At 48.8% G+C, this 21,081-nt stretch overlaps 1 protein-coding gene and 1 pseudogene across 1 annotated transcript; both read left to right on the top strand.

The window, feature by feature from the left end:
* Positions 1-2,688, top strand: part of LOC108509799 — a 6,283-nt pseudogene extending 3,595 nt beyond the window's left edge.
* Positions 2,689-9,715: 7,027 nt separating this feature from the next.
* LOC108509803 (feather keratin Cos1-2-like) lies at positions 9,716-10,508 on the top strand. The gene is made up of 2 exons (XM_017839383.1): positions 9,716-9,885; positions 10,182-10,508. Exon 2 carries the CDS (start codon positions 10,203-10,205, stop codon positions 10,506-10,508), a length of 306 nt encoding a protein of 101 aa, XP_017694872.1. The 5' UTR covers positions 9,716-9,885; positions 10,182-10,202.
* The last annotated feature ends 10,573 nt before the right edge of the window (positions 10,509-21,081 follow it).

The following is a 21,081-nucleotide window of genomic DNA, read 5'->3' as shown; positions in this document are numbered from 1 at the left end:
GTAACTGGTCTACTCTGGCCTCCAATCGGGAGGCCTGGAGACACACCATCTATAACGCAGCTGTCTCCTTCGAGAACACACGCAGGATCACTCTCGAGGAGAAAAGGCAACACAGAAAGAACCGTGTATTGCAGAATACACCACCTAAGGAGTCTTTCTGTTGTGCCTTTTGCAATCGGATATGTCTGTCACGTATTGGCCTCATAAGCCACCAGCATGCCTGTAGCAAATGTGGATAGAGCCTTCCCAAATCTTCGTTCGCGAAGCCTAGCCATGAAAAAAAAAAAAAAAGCTTTTGATACTGTCTCTCCCAGGATCCCTCTGGACAAACTGTCCAGCTCAGAGCTGGATAAACACATCATGTGGTGGGTGAGCAATTCGCTCATGGGGCGAGCACAGAGGGTGGAAGTGACTGAGGTGACATCAGACGGGCACCTGTCACTGGTGGGGCTCCACAGGGCTCCATCTTGGGCCCTGTGCTCTTCAGCATCTTCATCAATGACTTGGGCACAGGACTGGAAGGGACATTGAGCAAGTTTGCAGATGACAGTAAATTAACAGACAGACAATAAACAGTAAAAGTTGTTGACTCCCTTAAAGGCAGGGAGGCCCTGCAGAGAGATTTTGATAGATCAGAGGACTGGGAATCACCAAGCATAGGAAGTTCAACAAGGGGAAGTGCCAGATCTTCCCCTGGGATGGGGCAACCCTGGATCTATGGACAGACTGAGAATGAGATGCTGGAAAACAGTGCCAGGAAAGGGCCCTGGGGGTCCTGGTGGGTGCCAGTTGGCCATGAGTCAGCAGCCCTGGCAGCCAGGAGGGCCAACCCTGTCCTGGGGCCATCAGGCCCAGCATCGCTGGCTGGGTCAGGGAGGGGATTGTCCTGCTTTGCTCTGCCCTGGGGTGGCCTCACCTCAATATTGGGGCACTCTGGGGGGACACAATGGAAGGAAGAGATTGAGCCGTTAGAGAGTGTCCAAAGGAGGGCAACGAGGATGGGGAAGGGTCTTGAGGGGAAGGCGTGTGAGGACACTGAGGGCACTTGGTGTGTTCAGCTGGAGAAGAGGAGACTGAGGGGAGACCTCACTGCAGTTCCAACTGCCTGGGGAGGGGTAGAGAAGGGGCAGGCCCTGAGCTTTGTTCTGTGGGGACCAGGGACAGGATCCCAGGGAATGGCTTGCAGTTGTGTCAGGCAGGTTTAGTATGGATATTAGAAAAAGCTTCTTCCCCCACAGGATGGTTGGGCACAGCCTCAATCTGACAGAGTTCAATAAGTGTTTGGATGATACTTGCAGGCACATGGTGTGCAGGGCTAAGAGTTGGACTCCGTGATCCTTGTGGATCCCTTCCAACTCAGAATATTCTGTGAAAGAATCACAGTGAACTGTGGCCTCTTCAGTAGACAAGTGGAGATGATAGTGGCAGGGTTAGAGCATTCTGAAGAAGAACAAGGCATGGGCCTCACAGACCTCTCAGGTGCAGAAAAAGAGAAGTATGAGAAACAGTCCAGCAGAATTTTTCTGGGTTCATTTTTAGGCAGGATAGAGCAAAATCCAGGAGCTGAGCCACTTCTTGCCAACAGGAGCACCAAAGACCCCCAAAGCAGTGATCCAGACTGACATAATTTGCTTTTACTAGACTTCCAGCATGCGAGATGAGTCCTCTGAGTCATCTGCCTACACTGATGTGTTTTGCTCCAGAAGGGCTTGGGCCTCTCATCCTGTCACACAAAAAAGCAAAGAAAAGTGTTCACAAGGAAATGTGCCTGAAACAAAGCAGGAAATGAAACACAGACATTCAGGAAGCCAAGCCACAAACCATAGAATTAAATGGGATGTTTTGCATATTAAATGGGATGTTTTGCAATAAGGATGAGTTTCTCAGAAAATGATCATGTCTACCAGGGATGCCTCTGGCAGCTTGGGGAAGTAAAGGGCCATAATAAATGCTTGCTCAGCTTCTCCACTTCTCTCGCCTCCTTTTCCTCAGGAATCAGGTAAGTCTGAAGCCCTTCTCCTTCTCTGCTTTCTCTAAAGGAGATCTCACCTCCATGGACCTCTCAATTGATTCCAGCTCTCTTCTAGGATGGCTCTTGGGATTGCTTTTCATGGAAGAGAGAAGTAGGGAGAAGGTCAGAAATGGAGGAAGGCTGGGACTTGTGTGCAGGTGGCACCTGCACTCAGGGGCTGAGCAGTAGCTGCATAGGAGCTGGGGGCTCTTTTTGGGCCCTGGCAGGATGAGGGCAATAAGCCCTCGTACATCTCTGCACAGCCTCCACCTCCTGGCTTGTCTTGTGTCTTGTCTCCCTCATGGTGTGGTGACAAGCTGCTCCTCACACATCCCCATTTTTTGCTTCTTCCCTGCCCTCTCTCCAGGTGCCCTTTGTGCCCCAAGACATGTCCTGCACAGAGCTGTCCCTGCGGCCCCACCCCGCTGGCCAACAGCTGCAATGAGTGCTGTGTCAGGCAGTACCAGAGCTCCACTGTTGCCATCCAGCCCTCTGCTGTGCTGGTGACCCTGCCCAGGCCCATCCTCAGCTCCTTCCCACAGAACACCGTGGTGGGATCCTCCACCTCCGCTGCCATTGGCAGCATCCTCAGCTGTGACGGAGTGCCCATCAACTCTGGGGGCTTTGACCTCTCCTGCATCACCAGCTGCTACCGTGGCAGATGTCCCCCCTGCTAAAGCTGCTGGCAACATTGTTCAACAACCTCCAAGACCTCCAATTCTGGTGCTGGACTAAAGACAGGTTGGCTGCCATATGCCCACCAAGATGCTCTACCATTGCCCTCCGCAACTAGACAGGGGGAGAAAATATGATGAAGGGCTCATGGGTTGAGAGAAGGACAGTGAGAGATCACCTAGACTTTACCACTATATGCAAAGTAGACTCTGGGAAAATAATTAAATTTATTTCTAATCAAAATCAGAGCAGGATAATATAAAATAAGGACAAATCTAAGACCACATTCTTCCCACCTCTCCCTTCTTCCTAATCTCAGCCTCACTCCTGACTTCTCTACCTTCTCCCACTGAGTGGCACAGGGGGACAAGGTGTTGCAGTGTGTTGTCTCTGCTGCTCCTTCCTCCTCACGCTCTTTCCCAGCTCTAGCATGGGAAGATTCCTTTACAAACTTCTCTAACATGGGACCTTCCCACAGGCTGCAATTCTTCACAAACTGCTCCAGCACTGATCCTTTCCACAGGGTGCAACCTTTCAATAACAGACTGGGTTCCAGTGTGGCTCCTCCACAGGTCCTACCAGCAAACCCGCTCCAGCAAAGCCTTTTCTCCATAGGGCCACACTTCCTGCCAGGAACCTATTCCAGATCTCCATGGTGTCACAGCTTCCTTCGGGGTACATCCATCTGCTCTGTCATGAGGTGGATACCTGCTCTACTGTGTACCTCCATGGGTTGCAGGGAAATCTCTGCTCCAGTGCCTGGGGCTCTCGTGCCACATCCTTCTTCACTGACCTTGGTGTCTGCACAGCTGTTTTCTCTAATTATTCCACCTTTCTCTCCCAGCTGCTGTTGCACAGCAGTTTTTTACCTCTTCTTAAAATGATATCAGGGAAGCAGTACCAACATCACAGCTTAGCTCAGCTCTGACCAGCAGTGGGTCCACCTTGGAGCCAGTGGAATCGTCTTCATCTGACATCTCACAGAAGCCACCCCTGGGACCCCCTTCACTACCAAAACCTTGTTACATAAAGCAGATACACTCTTTATATAAAAAATTGAGGGGAAGGTGCAAAGAAGACTCTTCTCAGAGGGGCCCAATGACAGGACCAGAGGCAATGGTTACAGGCTGAAGCACAGGAGGCTGTGTCTGGAACATCAAGACACTGACTGAGCACTGGAAAACAAATTGTCCGGAAAAGTCTTGGAGTCTCCATCTTTGGAGATCTTCAAAAGCCATCAGGACATGGTTCTTGGCAACTTGCTCTATTTGCCCTGAATCAGAAGGGTCATTGGACTAGGTGGCCCCTTCCAACCTCAATCATCCCATGAAATGGTTCTCCAAAGGGCTTTTTACAAAATAACTTTTCCCACAGTTGCTCTGGACTTCCAAGATAGCAGAGAAGGAGTGTTTCCAGTGCACGCCCATGACCCAAATCTACGGAGGCGGCTTTTAAATTTTCATGCTGTACTCTTTGGTCATAAATCACCTTCTGAATCCTCCAAAGGGGTCTTGGTGTCTGTTGCCCGCTTCTGCTTGTTTCTGGTGATACAGTGATACAGTGGTGCACTATCACAATATTTTTAGGGTTGTTACTGTCTATATTTACACTGTAGTACTGTAACACTGTGACTGATCCAACACAGGATACCTCAGTGCCTCAAGATAGATCTTTCCTCTATTTGTTATGTTATTTAAAGTGATGCCTTTGACCTCAAAGTTACATTTTGCTCTAGACTGCAAGAAGCCATAGGGGCTTAGGGACTAGTGACACAAAATCCACAATATACTCATCTGCCAAAACCCTGCCTGTCAATTCACTGAGCAGGGGCATCCCAGTCCCCTGACTGACTCAGAGATGTAACAAGGTCTGTGTCAAGATAAAGGCAATGGTCTGGCAGGGAAGTTGAGTGTTTGATTGTAAAACTCTAGGTGTGCATATGCTGTTGAGAAACAAGCTACACAAATGTCAGCATTGTTCTCCAAGATCACATACCCATTGGTGTGGTTCCATGAGTCAGTATCTGTACCCCCATCAAAAAAAGTGGAGAAAAGAAACAACCATGCAACTTATCTGGCTGTCTTACAATGTCGATGCTGAGTAGGTCTGAGCTCTTTCCAAATTTTCCCCACAAATAATTTTAAAACAGCTTTGCCATTTGGTATTTCGCTGGGGGTGTTGGTGGCATTTGCTTACTGTGTTCAGGCCACAAAATTACATCTTCTTTTTGCCTGTGAATTGGAAAGTTTCGACAAGTTTCATGTAGTGAATGATGTAAAATATTACCTCTGTATCCCTCTAGATATTGTCTAGCTCCAGCCTCTGGATCAGCCAGTGCCACTGATGAAAGTGCTCCATGGAGGCCATGAAATGGACTTTCACTTCCTCTGCCCCTGTTGCATTTGAGGGTGGGGGCCAAAATGGACTCTCAAAAGCTGTCTCAGAACTTGGGAGTGCAAAAGGCAGCCTCCACAGGCTAACATCCTCACTGGGGAGAGAGGGAGAGAGAAGGGAGACACAGCATGTCCTCACACAAGGAAATCCCTAGGGTGACCAGTCAAGGATTTCAGGGCCCCTTCCTCTCAATACAGTCACAGGCAACACTACTAGCGAGCTCCAGGCCAACATCACTTGCCTGCCCTGCAGCCATCCAGCACTTCAGCTGAGTCTTCTGCTGGCATAGAATAATCCTGCCCTGGAAATCCTGGAGCCTCTCAATCCCTGCACTCAGAAGCCTCTGTAAGGGAATGTGTGTGACATACACCAGGAAAATAACAGGTAGTGTTGGGGAGAAAAAACACCCAGCCCATGTCATTAGCTGGGAGGTTTTCCATTCATCATGAGCACCCTAGGAAATTGCCACTTCCACAGCAGCCACCTCTGGCCCTGGGGCAGATTGGAGCCACCACAAAAGCCAGTCCAACTCCTTGCTCTGTCATCTACCTCTCTTTCTTCTTTTCCTTTGCAATCTAGGTGAGTCTGAAGTCCTTTCTTCCCAACATTTTTTCTGGTCATGCAGATGCATGATCTTCCATCCAACACTTCCATCCAGGATTTTGGTACTCCTTATCATGGGAAGGGGAAAAAAGCAAAGATCTGACTCAGAGACTGTCTGGAATTTGCCTGAGGAGGCCCTTCATTGAAGAAACAGGCAGCAGCCCCACTGGGCCTGGTGACACTTTGCAGTATCGTGTTTGGATGAGGCCAAGAAACATTTTTGTCTCACCACCCAGCCTCTACTTCCTGGCCTTTGAAACATTCACAGTGGGGTGATGGGCTTGTGACTTGTGACCAACTGCTCCTCACGTGTCCCAGTGCTCTAATTCATTTCAAGTGTTTCTCCCAGGTGCAGCTCCAGCCCCAGACATGTCCTGCTACACCCCGTGCCTGCCCTGCCAGCCCTGCGGCCCGACCCCGCTGGCCAACAGCTGCAATGAGCCCTGTGTCAGGCAGTGCCGGGACTCCAATGTCTTCCTCCAGTCCTCCCCGTGGTGGTGACAGCAGCTTACTGGGAGCCGAGCTTGCCCCAAGCCCAGCCATAAGAGCATGTCAGTGCAGCATTGCTGCCTCCATAGGAACTGGGGCTGGTCCCAGAACACCATTTCACTCCTAAGAATATGACCAGGCCACCAGGAAGTGGTAGGGTCTGTAGTTATTCCTATCAGCCACAGAGGAGATATCAAAACTGCTCCAAAGGAGGATGGGTGTGATACCTGTTTTGGAACGAACCCAAACTACAAGTGGACCCAGCCTGAATTGAGTTCATTACAAAGAACACGTTTAAATACAATCCTTGAGTCGTGACACGTGATCTCTTAACCAATGGCATTAAAGCATGCCACTGCGCATGTGCGCTAGAGTACCAAGGACTACAGGTCCCAAGATGCTTTGCTACACCCTTCCTGTAATATGAGCCGCCACAGATGGGTGGCCCCGTCTGAGATGGGGCTGTTGGTGTCTCCCTGTGGCTGCAGAGCTCCCGCTGTCATTAGGCTTGATGCAAATCCTCTCCCCTTCCTCGCTGGGGAGGTGAAGGAGCGGGAGAAGCCAGAGATGCAGCAAGAGCAAGAGTAGAACGAGATGTCCCTAAAGGGGCACAAGGCCAAGAAGTATCAGAAGTACATGGGAAGCAAAATATCCCTGACAGCATATGCCCTGCTCGGCTGAGGCCTGTCCCCCTACGCAAAGAAGCTCTCTGGTCCAGAGAAGTCTTATGTGGGGAGAAGTGGCAGCTCCACGAAATCCATGGGGCTTGAAGAGTTTAAAATATTACAGAGAGTTAGGCCTTTTCCCATGAGAACAGTGAGGCTAATTGGATGTTTCCATGGACACAGCCTTGAGTTTTAAGGAGTACAGGGGCGAAGCTGTTTGGCTGTGTGCAGGTGTTACATTCCTGGGTGTTTTTGCAAGAATATGTTTATATTCTGTGTGTGTGGGAAAGTAGAAGCGAGCGAACTGAATAAAAGCTGCTGCTTTTCTGGAGCAGCAGACATCCCTTTGTCTCATCACCATGTTGTGTGTGTGTTCTTTTCCCCATGGACCAAGACCTATCGATATATACCCCACGACAGTCTTATGCATGCACACATGCACTCCTGATCCTGCCAGGCTGAAAGCATCAATATCTGATATACATTAGTCCTTTGCAGACCTACAAGGATTCAAAAGAAGGATTTCAAGTTCAGCCAGAACTCAGATCATCTCACACTGCTGAACTCAGCCTCCACAACAACCTGAGAAAAATATGTCTGCTGTAAGATGAATTTTCATGTGAATGCTCTCCTGTGCTCAGCCTGGACAGAATAGAGGGACGGAAATTGTCACAGGCATTGTCAAAGGCACTAAGAAACCTTAGTGCTCATGCTCCTCTCCATTTAGGGATTTCCACTTTCATGGAAGCTAGGGGATGCAGTTCTTCTGGACCTCTGTGTCAGCACCATTATCTTCTCAAGAAAGGTCCACCCTGATGGGGTTTTGAGGAAAACTCGGAGAACAAAATGAAGTTTTTTATTCAGAATAAAAAGAAGCTTTTTTGACAGGAACCAGTTGCAAGGCTCAGGTTGGTTCCTTCCAGCCCTTGGTGCTGTGCAGAGCACGCAGAGAGGAGAATGGACAGGCATTCTCTGTACAGCACTTGACAAATATTTTCCTGTCCTAGGGCGCACACAGGGAAACCAGTTCCAAAGCAGGGGTTCTTTCACCACATTCTCCTGCTTCTCAAGCCATGGACATTGACCCCTTCTGGAAGAACACAATAACCTGAAGGTCTCTGGGTGCACTAAGGAAATAATTCTGTAAGAGAAGAGCCCACCTTTCCCTGAGCTCAGCCTTGCACAGACACGTCCCCTCCCTCCCCTGGCTTGTTTTGGTTTAAAGGTAAGAAAATATGTACTGCAGAGAGAGAAAAGGGCTTCTACAACACTTCTTCACACCTGTCTGCTAAAAACTGGGTCCAGATAGATCAAAGGGAGAAGCAGAATTGTTTGGAGAAAAAAAAAACAAGATAAGGGGTCTGAGATAATGAGGAGATGTTTTTTCTCTCTCTCATTTTATAAAATTTTCAAGTAGTAATGGCATCTAGAGAAAACAGGTACAAAACAACACGTGTTAACCAATGTTTCCTGTAATTTGACCATAATTCAAGACCATCCACTGCTGTGGCAGCAGAAGGTGTCCCCCTTGCTAAAGCCACTGATGACAGACAAGACAAGGAGCACTGGAAACCAAGAAGTTGATGTCAGACTGAAAGGTGGAGAATGTTGCCACCTCCCTTTTCCTTCCTTGTCCTTTCTTGTTTTCTACTCCCTCAGTGTTGAAGCCCCACCAATACCAGCTTAGGGTGGACCTGCCTCTCTCTCTCCCTGTGTAGGACACTGACCCTTGCCTGCCCATGATGATCCTTTCACTCCGGTGTTTTCACAGAGACGAACTCTTCTGCATCCAAGCTTTGGGTTCTTTCCTGTTTAGATCCTCACTAAAGCTGTCCAGGGAGAAGGAAGATATGCTGTAAGGAAACAAATGGGTAAGCAAGTGGACCCTTTCTCATTCCTTAGTGTAATAGAAGGGAAGGACACACTGTCTGTTGGCCTCCTTCAGGCCCTGGCCCTTGGAGGTGAGGACAACAGCTCTGGCTACTCCACAGCCAGTGATTATCAGCCCCTGAATCTCAGCTCAGAAATGTTCCCCTTGTCCTTGGAACGTGCTCTGCTGATGGTGAGCCCAACCTGTGCTGTGTTCTTGGGAGGACCCTGGTGCTGCAGGACGTCCTGGGAGGTCAGGGGACCACAATCACTGAAGGCAGTTCCTCTTGCTCTGGGTGGAGCTGTGTTGTGGAAGAAGGCTCAGACAGAAGATGGCAATAAGAGAGAAATAACCTTGGCTTGAGCCCAGAGTCCCCTTCTCCTCTTCACATTCTCACCCATCTACAGAGGTAGGGTGCATGGCATGGATCCAAGGGAAAAGGGCAAGTCCCCTGTTCTTCCATCACAGACATGCAGAGGTGCAGACACTACCTCAATCAGCACCAGGAGCTGTAGAAGTACATCTGGCATAGGCCTGGACATGAGTAGCCTCTGTCTTATCCCAGTCACCAGCAAAACTGTCTGACCTGCACATGCTGTCATGATGAGGATCTCACAAGCACAGACTGACAAATGTGTGTTCATACATGTCTGCATGGAGCCAAGCAAAAGTATGTATGCTGATATAAGGCCAGGAAAACCTCAGGAAATGGAAATTCTTATGCAAAGATGCTGCCATGTCCCTATACACAGCAGTTCCTGGGCATGTGGGAGAGAAGCACAAGATTGATGCCCATTTCCGGACGACTTTAGGACAAATGAACCCACAGAAGCAACACAGGTGAACATCACCTGCTCACAGAGGATGCCACCAGCTCTAAGCATTCTGACTCTGCTGACACCTTTCTGCCCTGGAAATGCTTTGGCCTCTAATTCTGCACATAGAGAAATGAACCACACTTGACATGTACCAGGAAATGAAAAGGCAGCAGTGCAGGAAAGCAGGACACAGCCCCTACCATTAGCTGGGATGGTTCACAACTGACATGAGCTGGTCAGAAAATTATGACTTGCACAAAGGTGCCTGTGGGCCTGGGGCAGTGCAGGACTGCTATAAAAGGCAGCCCAAGTCTCTGCTCTCGCATCCACTTCTCTCACCTCCTTCTCCTCGGGAATCAGGTGAGTGGGAAGCCTCTTCTCCTTCTCCTCCTGCTTCAAGACCACGTCTTTCCTCACTGCAGGTCTCAGCTGATATGAGCTGTGTTAGCCCAGGGCTGGGAGCTGCTTCTGCTGGGAGAGGGAAGGGGAGAGAAGGTGTTGTGCAGAGAGAGGCTGGGCCTTGGCTGAGGAGGTTGCTGGGCTTTGGGCTGGGCAGTGTCATGTGGGGCAGGAGGTGCCTTGTCTGCAAGGGGGTAGGGTGCAGGGATGCTTCTCATGTGTGTCTGCTTTGTGCTTCTCCCTGCCCGGTGTGCCAGGTGCCCCTGTGAGCCAGAGACATGTCGTGCTGCCAGCCCTGCAACCCTTGCTGCCAGCCCTGCGGCCCCACCCCGCTGGCCAACAGCTGCAATGAGTGCTGTGTCAGGCAGTGCCAGAGCTCCACTGTTGCCATCCAGCCCTCTGCTGTGGTGGTGACCCTGCCTGGGCCCATCCTCAGCTCCTTCCCACAGAACACCGTGGTGGGATCCTCCACCTCCGCTGCCGTTGGCAGCATCCTCAGCTGTAATGGAGTGCCCATCAACTCCGGGGGCTTTGACCTCTCCTGCATCACCAACTGCTACCGTGGCAGATGTCCCCCCTGCTAAAGCTGCTGGCAACGTCCTGGGGCAAGAACCTCCAAGACCTCACAACATGGGGCTGCACTGAAAACAGAACTTTGAGACACTGTATTTGGAGCTTCATGATGATGTTTCCTTTTCCCGCTCTTCTACCTCTTTCCTTTGTTGTCTGTTGTCCTTCCTCCCTCTACAAGGCAGGCAGATGGACACTCTGCAGGAGCTTCACTGCATCTTAGTGGCTGTTCTTGGGGCTCATTGTGAGCCACCTCCTTTTCTTCCTTAGACTCAATAAATCTGTTGTGCATCCAAGCCTGGGCATCAAAGTCCTCCTTTATTCTGGCAACTCTTGCAGTGTGCTCAGGGAAAATGTTGCACAAAACAGACCTTGGGAGTCCCTGTAGTGCATTTTACTTTGTGCCTTTTCTGTTGGAGCTGTCCAAAATATCCCTGACTGCTTGACCGACAAAGGCCATCAGGGAAACACTGACCCCAAAGTCTATCAGGAGTGGAGAAGGAAAAGAACACTTCCTGGAGACAGCCCACAACCTTGTCTCCTCCTTCTCCTCCCCTCCATTCCATTGTCTGGAGTCCATGCCCAGCACACAGGAGCACAGGCAGGCAAAGCCTACTGTGCAGACAGGCAGGGCTGAGGTAATTCACAGCTTGGGATTGGTATCAGCCACACTCAGGCTATGCAATGGTAAATGACATTTGGCTGAGTTTTTGCAAATGACTTATGGCTTCACTATTAATTGAAAACATCCCTCCCATGTATGGATGTCTGTCATCAATGTCTTCCTGACTGAAACCTTTGACCAAAGCAATGCCCAAGAGCAGCAGCCAAAGAAAGACAGACCCTGGGGAACAAAGGTGGTCTGTAATGGACAGCCCACAGATCAAAGAGTCATAGAATGGTTTGGGATAGAATGGATTGAATGGATCATCTAATTGCACCCACCTGCTGATGGCAAGGATGCTTTTCACTAGACCAGGCTGCTCCAAGCCCCATCCAACCTGCTCTGAACACTTGAAGGGATGGAGCATCCATAAGCTCTCCGTGCACCCTGTTCCAGTGCATCACCACCCTCACAGGGAAGAATTTCTTCCTAATATTTAATCTAAACTTACCGTCACTCAGTTTAACCCCATTCCCCATTCTTGTCAGCAGGCTCACAAGATAGCGGGTGTCCCCGCAAAAGGCAGGGTTGTCCTTTGATGTGAAGCTTGAATTCCACTCCCAGCACAAGCTCTCTGCTTTTTATACAATTAATTGATGACGTTCTACCTGGGCAAGTGTGGCCAGCACCGCCCAACTAGAGGCCTTCAGTCTCTCCCTCCGTTATACAAGTGGCATCTCTTCTGCACATGTGTGGGTACTCTGGAATGTCCCCGCGCCTGTGTGCTGCACCACAGGGGGGCTTTCCTAAATGAGTCTGGGGGCTTACTTCATCCTCCTCCTCTTCACTTTCTTCTTCAAATGCCCTTGAAGGGCCACCAGCGAATAGTGAGGTACCAATTAATTACAGTTTATACAAGATACTCCCTTCAAAGGCTAAAGTTCTCATTTATCAGTGCTTGTTTTCACATCACTTGGCAGGAAAAGAATAAATTCTTACAGGTGGCTGGGCCAACCACAGACCAAAAAATAGCAGTATCTAATTAAGCACGAACACAGCGTAACACAAGGGGACTTGAGGAAGGGAACTTCTTCTCTTGTGATAACCAAGAGAAAAGAGAAGTGCCAATGGGTGAGTCAGCAGGACCAATTACACTTCTGTCTCAGGTGGCAGATAGAGGTACCCAGAGGAATGTATGGGTTATCCTGCACTTGCAGAGGCCAGTTCTGCTGCACTTGGAAGGGCTCCATCCTGGTGTGCCTGGGGTCCAATTTCCCAAGCACACAGTACAGTGTGGCTTGGATCCATTCTGGGCTGTGCCTTCCTGGGCTTAGTGTGAGTACTGGTCCACACAGTGGAACTGCCCAGACTGGTCCTGTTCCCTGCAGAGCCCATGGTGGGGAGAAGAAGTACCCCTCTGAGGGCACAGCCCTGCCCCTCAGTGTTTCCATGTGGTTGCCCATGGAGTGCAAGGTCTGTTGGAGGACAGATCTCCCACGGCCAGAGACTCTTGGAAGACCAGGCACAGCCTGGCCAGGAAGTGAGAAGCATTGGGGTGTGAAGAGAGCTGGGGCTGGCCCTGCCTCAGAGCACTGGGTGAGCCAGGGAAGATGAGTACGAGCAGGGTCATTCTCAGTGTTTGTGCTGGGATAGGGCTGGTGCCCGTCCTGTACCACTGAAGCTGCCCAGTGCCCAGTGAGGTGGACAAGGATGGTGTCTGTGCAGGAAAGCACAAGGAGAACTTCACATGGTCCATGGGGTGTTGTGTGCCTGAGCCATTATTTTGAGCCCAGCTTTGCCTTCTGGAATCCCTTTTTTTTGCAGCCAGGCGACCATGGAAAAGCAAGGGATGCCAGGCNCACCAACCGCTGCAGGTGTCGGCCCTGCTAAAGCTGCTGGCAACGTCCTGGGGCAAGAACCTCCAAGACCTCACAACATGGGGCTGGACTGAAAACAGAACTCTGGGACATTGTTTTTTGAGCTTCATGATGATGTTTCCATCTCCCACTCTTCCATCTCTTTCCTTTGCTTTCTGTGTCTCCCCAGGCCAGCTAAGGGTGACCTGTCACCCCTTCTGCCTCTGCAGGGCAGGTAGATGGACACCCTGCAGGAGCTCCACTGCATCTTAGTGGCTGCTTCGTTTGCCCTCTGTGAGCCACCTCCTTTGCTTCTTTAGACTCATTAAAGTTGTTGTGCATCCAAGCCTGGGCCTCTGAGTCTTCCTTCATCCTGTGGAAAGCCTTCCATATTGCTCAGGGAAGAGGGTGGAAGAAGCATAAGATGGAACTCCCTGTAGTGTACTTTCCTTGGGAAATGACAAAAACATCCCTGGCTACTCAACAGCCAAAGATCACCAGCAAGACCATGGCACCAAAGGCTGACAGCAGTGGTCAAGGGAAACAGTAGTGGCTGGGCACAGCCATCAACATCATCTTCTCCTTCTCCTCCCCTCCATTATCTGGTCCAGTGTCCATGTGAGATACATACCTCAAACAGTCCCTCAGCACAGGCAGGACCCAGCTCCTAAGATGCAGGGTAGTTCACAAGTCCGGATTGGTATCAGCCGTACTCAGCATATGCAGTGGGAAATGACTTTTAGCTGAGTTTATACAAATGACTTATGGCTTTACTATTAATTCATAACATTTCTCTCATGTTTGGATGAATCTGACCCACAGAAAAGGGAAGAGAAAGTGAGAGAGAGAAAGGAACAAAGCATTCTATGAGCAATCTCTCAGCTTTCGGGGTAACTTCTTTCTAATCCCTCACATCTTAATATACAATCTGATTACCAAAATAAAAGGCAAAAAGGTTAACATTAGATGAGCGATCACAGCACGTAACATCTTATTAAGTATTCCAGTTGCTGTTGGTGACCATCCAAATAGAATGTCCCAACAATGGTGTTCCCCATCTTTCTTCAGTCATTCCTTCACGTGGTGGATTTCTTCTACATCAGGAGGAATGGTACTCAAAGTTTCCTGTAGGAGTTGGGTTACAGGAAGAATCCTGGATGAACCATCCTGGGAAATGAAGTCCCAAAGTACTCCCACACATGGGCAGTGAGATACCCATGGTGATTGGGTCAAGGGAGTCAGGTGTTACTTTGAGGTGCCTAAATGGTGTTGTCTCATTTGAATAAAGACGATTTGGTGCTGAACCCCCAACCAGCCAGCTGGGTCTGTATGGTTTATTTACGTATTACATTAATATGCCATATCTGGTGCCCATGTGTTGAGCAGAACCCTGTATCAGGGATGAATAGAGACTGCCTTGTAACAAGGAAAATTTCGGTAGCATTCGAACGAGTTTGTTTTAAACACTTGGAACGCTTCTTTCCGAAAAAAAGCCAGACGTCATATACTGAGGTAAAAGCAGGCAGAAAATGTCGTTAAACAAAGGACATTGAATACCAGAGCAAAAAGACGACTGGGACGTCGTGCAGGAAAGAACTGCGTGGGAGCTCCGAAAATACGAGTATTGTGCACACGAGAGACCTGAGAGAGCAAGCTTTGAAAGAAAGAAAAAGTAAAGCTACAAAGAACTTGAGGTAAAAAGCCTGGGAAGTTAAAATTCAAGGGAAATGATAGAAATTACTAGATAAGGATTCCTGCTAAGCAGAAGTCTTAGTGTGACTGCTTGGAAAAAATTTGGAGAGACACAAAAGAAAGCAGAGATAGAAGATGTGGACACTTTAAGAACCTCACAAAAAAACGTAAAACTTGTCCATGGAGAAACCTTTTGTTTCCCCCACGAGCCCTAACAGACAAAGGGCTCCTCCAAGACACCAGGAGCACCGCGTGCAAACCTAAAGGACCTAACAAAGGACTTGGGCTGAGTTTTATGCGGGCAGGAATGAGCACGTGGCACGGACTGCGGGGTTGTTGGGGAGAGGCAGACCTTGAGTCCAGGAGGCACTGCCAAATTGCAGGCACGTGGCAGCCACGCCGCGATTTAGGCCTCACCAATTTGCCCGGCTAGATTGTCGAGTCTCCCAGCTTGAGGAAGTATGCTTAAAACGTGTTATTCTGCTAAGCGGAGAAACAACGGAGGACATCAGGAGGGAGTCGGTTTTGCCCCCTCCGAAAAAGGACAAGCGCTCATGCAGTGCAGGGACAGAGCGCTGCCCCTGCGCCGGCTGCCTCCGTGCCGCTAGTAAAAAATCCTGCCGCACTCGCTACGCTCCGCAGAAGCAGTGCCAAGATCCCTTAAACAGGCGCCAGCCACAACGCCTGCCGGCGAGCGGCGGCACGGGGTTTGAAAAAGCACTGTTCGCAGTGTTTGTCGGCGGCGGAGGCGTGAGGGGTCCAGCCGCAGGGCTTGCAAAAGCCCCCGACGGCGGCAGTGATGCCGAGGCGGAGCACGGCAGTGGGGGCTCTGGGTCCCGTGCGGTCAGAGCGCAGACCCGACACGGTTTGGCGCCGGCAGCGACAGTTTCGCCAGCGCCTGAAATGGACGAGCGAAAGCTGCCGAAGCCGTGCCCGGAGCCGCGCCGGATCCCGGCCGTCCCACATCCCGGCCGTGCCGGATCCCGGCCGTCCCAGATCCCGGCCGTGCCGGATCCCGGCCGTCCCAGATCCCGGCCGTGCCGGATCCCGGCCGTCCCACATCCCCGCCGTGCCGGATCCCGGCCGTCCCACATCCCGGCCGTGCCGGATCCCGGCCGTCCCACATCCCCGCCGTGCCGGATCCCGGCCGTCCCACATCCCGGCCGTCCCACATCCCGGCCGTGCCGCAGCCCGCGCGGAGCCGGCGGGCGAGGGACGAGCGGCAGGAGTGTGTGTTTTACCTCGCTGCAAAAGCCCCCCCCCAGCGCCGCCCGTGCCCCTCTGGGTATGCACGGGGGGCGGCCCGGGGCCAGCCAGCAGCGCGGAGGGACAAGCCCCCACCGAGCCGGCGGGGCCGAGGCCACACGAACTGCAGGCGAAAGGCAGAGCCCTATACAGGTCTGCCGTGAGCAGAGAGGGAGACACGCAGCCCGCAACCGGCACCGACAAAATACCCCCTGTAGGGCAATTCTGCCGTCCGCGGTGGAGAATAATACAGAACTAAGGTCCGGGGAGGCCGGGGCCAAGTAATACAGCAACACCCCTCGTGCTGAAACACGGCAAGGCTGGGCTGCAAACAGCTGAGCTGCCCCTCTGCACAGCTCAACCTCACAGCTCATGCTGTGTGTCTCCAAGAAGCATACAGAACTAATTAATTTTGTATCTTGTTGTCTTGAAAACCTTTAGTAGAAACACTGCATCTTAAAGGTTTTGTTTCTATTTGTCATCAGTTCCCCAGGAACTTTGCTTAAACTGTGAAGTTGTTAAGATTGTTAAAGTTGTTAAGCCCTCAAAGACACCTGAATGGAAGCAGTTGCTGTAACAAAGTAGTTCAAATAACGTGTTTAAAAGGTTCTTAGCATCTCCATACCCTGTTAATTAATGCATTCAGATGTTGTTTATCCCAAAAAGGTATGCCTAGTGTCAGCAAAATGCAAAAATAACTGCTTGTGGGTTATAGCTGTGTAAGANAGAATTTTTTTTCAAGCCAGGGGGGAGCTGACCAAAGCTCCAGGGTGGCCCCACTGCCTCCCCTGCCAGCCCAGCCCAGACCTCTCAGCACCCAGCCCAGGATGGAGCAGAGTCCTTTAAGAGACTTGTGGCCTGTGGAGAGGAAAATCCACGCCAGAGCAGGTCATTCCCGGGTAGGACTCACGGCCCTGTGGGGGATCCACATGGGTACAGCTCACCCTGTGAAGGACTGAATCCTAGGAAGGACCATTGGGATGCAGAGACCTCCCCCTTGCACCCCATGGAGAAGTGACCCTTGGGACAGCAGATTTGGAAGACCTGTTGCCTGAGGGATGGACTTGTCCCCCTGCAATACTATGGGGGGGGGGGGAGGAGGGAGAACATGGAAGGAAGGTGGGGGGGGGGGGAGGAGGGAAGAGTGAAACTTTTCAAAAACCGAAATGTTACTCCTTATCGATCATTTGTTTGCTGGCAACCAGGTGGAGAGAGATTCTGTCGTCTCCAATCCTTGTCCCAGTCCCTGTCCTAGAGGAGGGAAAACAAAACATAACAAACTGAAATCTCCTCCATCACCCAGTTTAACTCTTGTTAACTTACATCACTATGAGGGAAGGAAAATTTTCTTTGTTGTCTAAAACCCTTGAAATTGCCTTCTGAGTTTGTCTCCACAAAACCAGGACACCAGACGCCTGCCAGAGCAAACAATGACAAACTGCTTTCAGTGAGAATGAAGAAAACTTTTCTGATTCCTGTGATATCCACGAATGAAAACTCTCAGAGATCGGAAACTGTGGAGTGGGAACCACTGAATGCTTGCTTTCATGTTTGCAAGTGCAAAACCTTCTAGTGCCAACGTGATAAAGGGTTTGATTTTGTTATTAAGATAATGTTCAGAATGTTTATTCTCTGTTTTCTAATTGTTTCAGCAAGTGAAAAGATTCCCCAATAATTTATATAAAGACTAATAGAGGATTTCATGTGAAAATTGAGAATGGTAAACATGTATTTGATCCTTTCTGCCCTTACAGCATTAAAACGTGCAACACATGGAGTTAAACACAGCCTTCAACCTTGAGGTAAAAAGACAGTAAAAGCATAAAATAACTTCTTACTTTTGCTTCAAGCTTCAGCTAAAAAATCATCTCAACTCTCAACTTTGAAGTAAAGGACAATAAAAAGCATAAAAAGACTTCTATTGCTTTACTTCAAAAAGGCCATTTCTAGACAAAACTGCAGAGAAACTGAGTGTTTGCCTGACCTTTACATCTGTTTCTTCCGTGCTATCCACCTAAGACTGTCTAAATTGTTATTAACATGTTTGTTAAATTTGTTATTGTTATTAAGGGCAAAAAGCAGCTGCCAAGGATGGATAGACAAAACCTGAAATTCCAGACACTGAGGGCAGTATGGTCTGGTTGTTTACAGGAGATGCTGAGTTTTGAGCTGTGTTAACATATTGCAATGGTAACTTGTGCATGTATCTTTGAATTTATTAACTTTTGGGTTTCTATAACAAAAAAGGGGGGAAAGAGAAAATGCATGTGCATAAACAGGTAGACATCCTTTAGGTTTGTTAAGCCTTATATTCCTCTCATTAATTTCTTTTCAGATTTTCAAAACAGGTACAGTTGCCAGACATGATGACCAGAAGCGACAGATTGAGAAACATACAACCAATAACCACCTATAAACCTAAAATGTGTAGTTGAAATGTAAAAGCAGGGACATAATAAAAATTCTGAGAATGCATGGATGAGGAATGAATGAAGTGGCCACTTGGAATGAATGTGAAAGCTGTATAAATGAGAGAAGCTGTGTGAACATGTATGTATGTAGACTTGGAGATACTTATGCTTCATGTGCCTTGAGGAAGTTACACGTGCACACACAACACTTGTTCTCTAAGGGCCCTTTACTTGAAATGGAGTTGAATTTCTCCTGGTTACCAATTACACGTAGGCCCTTGGGGAAGTGAGAGTTGATGTTCTGCCCAGTTATGCAAAAACCCTCAGATTAAGGAAGTTGTTGTTTATCTCAAATACACACAAACCCTTAGGAAATAAAAGTTCAAATTTATGTCAAGCAAGTTTCAAGGATTACAGATAAAGGTTCAAATAAGTAAGTTTGTTGAGAGACTAAAGTGGGCAGTGAGCTGAGTCACTGTGACGCAGTGGTGATTGTTAAAGGGAGTTTACAAAGTTTAAAATGTACTGTTATATGCAATATTCTGTACTTCCTCATAATAATAAAGAAGAAGGGAGATGCAGGAGTCGGGTTACAGGAAAGATGCTGGATGAGGAATCCTGGGAAATGAAGTCCCAAAGTACTCCCACAAATGGGCAGTGAGATACCCATGGCTATTTGGTCAACTTTGAGGTGCCTATGAGAGATGTTGTCTCTTTTGAATAAAGAGGATTTGGTGCTGAACCCCCAACCACCCAGCCGGGTCCGTATGGTTTATTTACCTATTATATTAATACGCCATGTTTTTCTGTCCATTTCCCTGACCTTGTTTCAAGGGCAGTTTTCTCATCCAGGCAAGATTCATTCCCACAGGAATAGGCTGCAGGTCTTAACAATTAAGTCATAACAATTGGTAAGATACAGCAGGAGCTGAATAACTAAAATCACATCCCATAATGTCAACAAAGTTACAAACACAAACCTTGGGGTAACAATAATAATAACTTGTAACAATAACATTGTCTACAAATACCAAATTAGGAGGGTTTCCCATACGGGCAGAGCCATCCCATCAGGCCCACGCTCTGTGTTCCAGGGGACTAAGTGCAGCACCTTTGGGATTTACTCCTGACACAACGACCAGGTGTATGGGATATACCAAAACATTGTGCATTGTTAGAACAAAAGCTGTGGTTTACTGTTGGTGGGGTCATAAGTGACAATACCTAATTGCCACCAAGAGTGGAATTCCCTTTCCAATTTAGTTGCATTATCATAGGTTATCTTTGGAATGTCAGTAGGCAAATTGTCCTCATCTCATTCCTTTGTAATTGCTGCCCCAGCAAATGCCCCCACAGCTGAGCAGTGTTTGTGGGGCAGAATGCACACAGTTACCATCCTGATTAGCATAAACAAAAGGAGGGAGTGTCTCCATTCTGTGGGTCGACCTTGTTGATGTGTGAAGCAAATTTGTTTCCTTCTGGCAATGATTATCCTCTAAGAAGAATAAGCAGACCTTTGGTGGTTAACTTGATCTTCAGTGGGATGTGCTGGTGTCATTCCCAGGAACATTCCTGGAAAGCGACAACATTACAAATCTCAGCAGAGTTGGTCCAGACAGGTCTCCCCTTAGTCTCCCAAGTTGTTTAGCAGCTTGGAGAAGTACCACAAGTTCCTTTTCCCACTCAGAATATCTCTATTCTGTCTCTTGAAATGCAGTTGGAATAAACTGTAAACCACGACTGTCTGTTTGGCCAGAAAAGAGAATTAGAAAGGGAGTGTGAGCAAGTGATAGGCCATCTTTTCTCCAGATCTGTTCCCAGCCTGTCAATGCCAGCACTCCACAGCTGCTGGTAATGTGGCTGCCAGGTTTGCAATAGTGGATAGCACAGCTGTTAGTGGGGGCAAATGAGCCCGAAGGACAGAAATTCCACCTCATGTCACTGTAAAAATCCAGCAATCCCTGAATCAGAGAGGGCAGGTGCCACATGGAGCAAGCACTCTGCAGCCTCTGGATTTCTTTTAGGGTCGGGGTTAACACTGGAACAGAAGGACCACACACTCCCATCCAGGGATGGGACGCCAGGTTTGATTGTTCTGAACATCAAAACCCAAAATAGTTTCATTGTGATCTTCAATTAAAAAGCCAGTGGTTGACATCCACTTCTCACCAAGGAGCCATAATTAACCTCAGCAGTTCACGTGTAGCCCTTGTTCCATTTGCTACAGGGATTTTAAATCTTTGCTGTCCAGGTCGCACACGCGGCTTCTCAGCATCCCACTGTGTTAGTATTGAATGTTGTGCTCCCGTGTCTATTAGAAATGTTATTAGTTGTTGATAATAACCAATTGAAATGTGAATGTCTGGGGTATTATTTAATTGCATTGATTGTTTTCCACTTGCTGGATTTCAGTCTCACCTGACTTGTGGCCATAATGCTCTTGCAAAGCAGCCTGTTCAAATGAGCAATTTTTCGTGTGTGATTTCCTGCTCTACCCCAAAGTTTTGTAGTGGATCTGACTTCATGCATGGGAGAATTTGGGAGGGATAAAGAATCATCTTTCCCTTGTTCTTTGTTATCAGGATTACCCCTCTTGAAAGAATCCTGGACATCCCACTGACTGTACTGACCCAGCGGAATGGATGCTGAAACAGGACTGACATCCCATCAGGTGGATTAACACTGAAACCATGAATGAAATCCTATCAGCTGGATTGATGCTGGAAGTAGGACTGGTAATCTCTTTTTTCTCTCTTTTCCTCTTTTCCTTTTTCTTTTC

The sequence above is a fragment of the Lepidothrix coronata genome, unplaced genomic scaffold (genome assembly GCF_001604755.1).
Source record: "Lepidothrix coronata isolate B3197 unplaced genomic scaffold, Lepidothrix_coronata-1.0 Scaffold406, whole genome shotgun sequence".
In the NCBI taxonomy this organism is placed as follows: Eukaryota; Metazoa; Chordata; class Aves; order Passeriformes; family Pipridae; genus Lepidothrix; species Lepidothrix coronata.
Note: the sequence above shows the minus strand (reverse complement) of the source record. Positions and strands in the feature narration are given on the sequence as shown.

Bases quoted from the DNA above. Each gene is read 5' to 3' on its own strand.
- LOC108509803 (XM_017839383.1), top strand. From the start codon at position 10,203: ATGTCGTGCTGCCAGCCCTGCAACCCTTGCTGCCAGCCCTGCGGCCCC.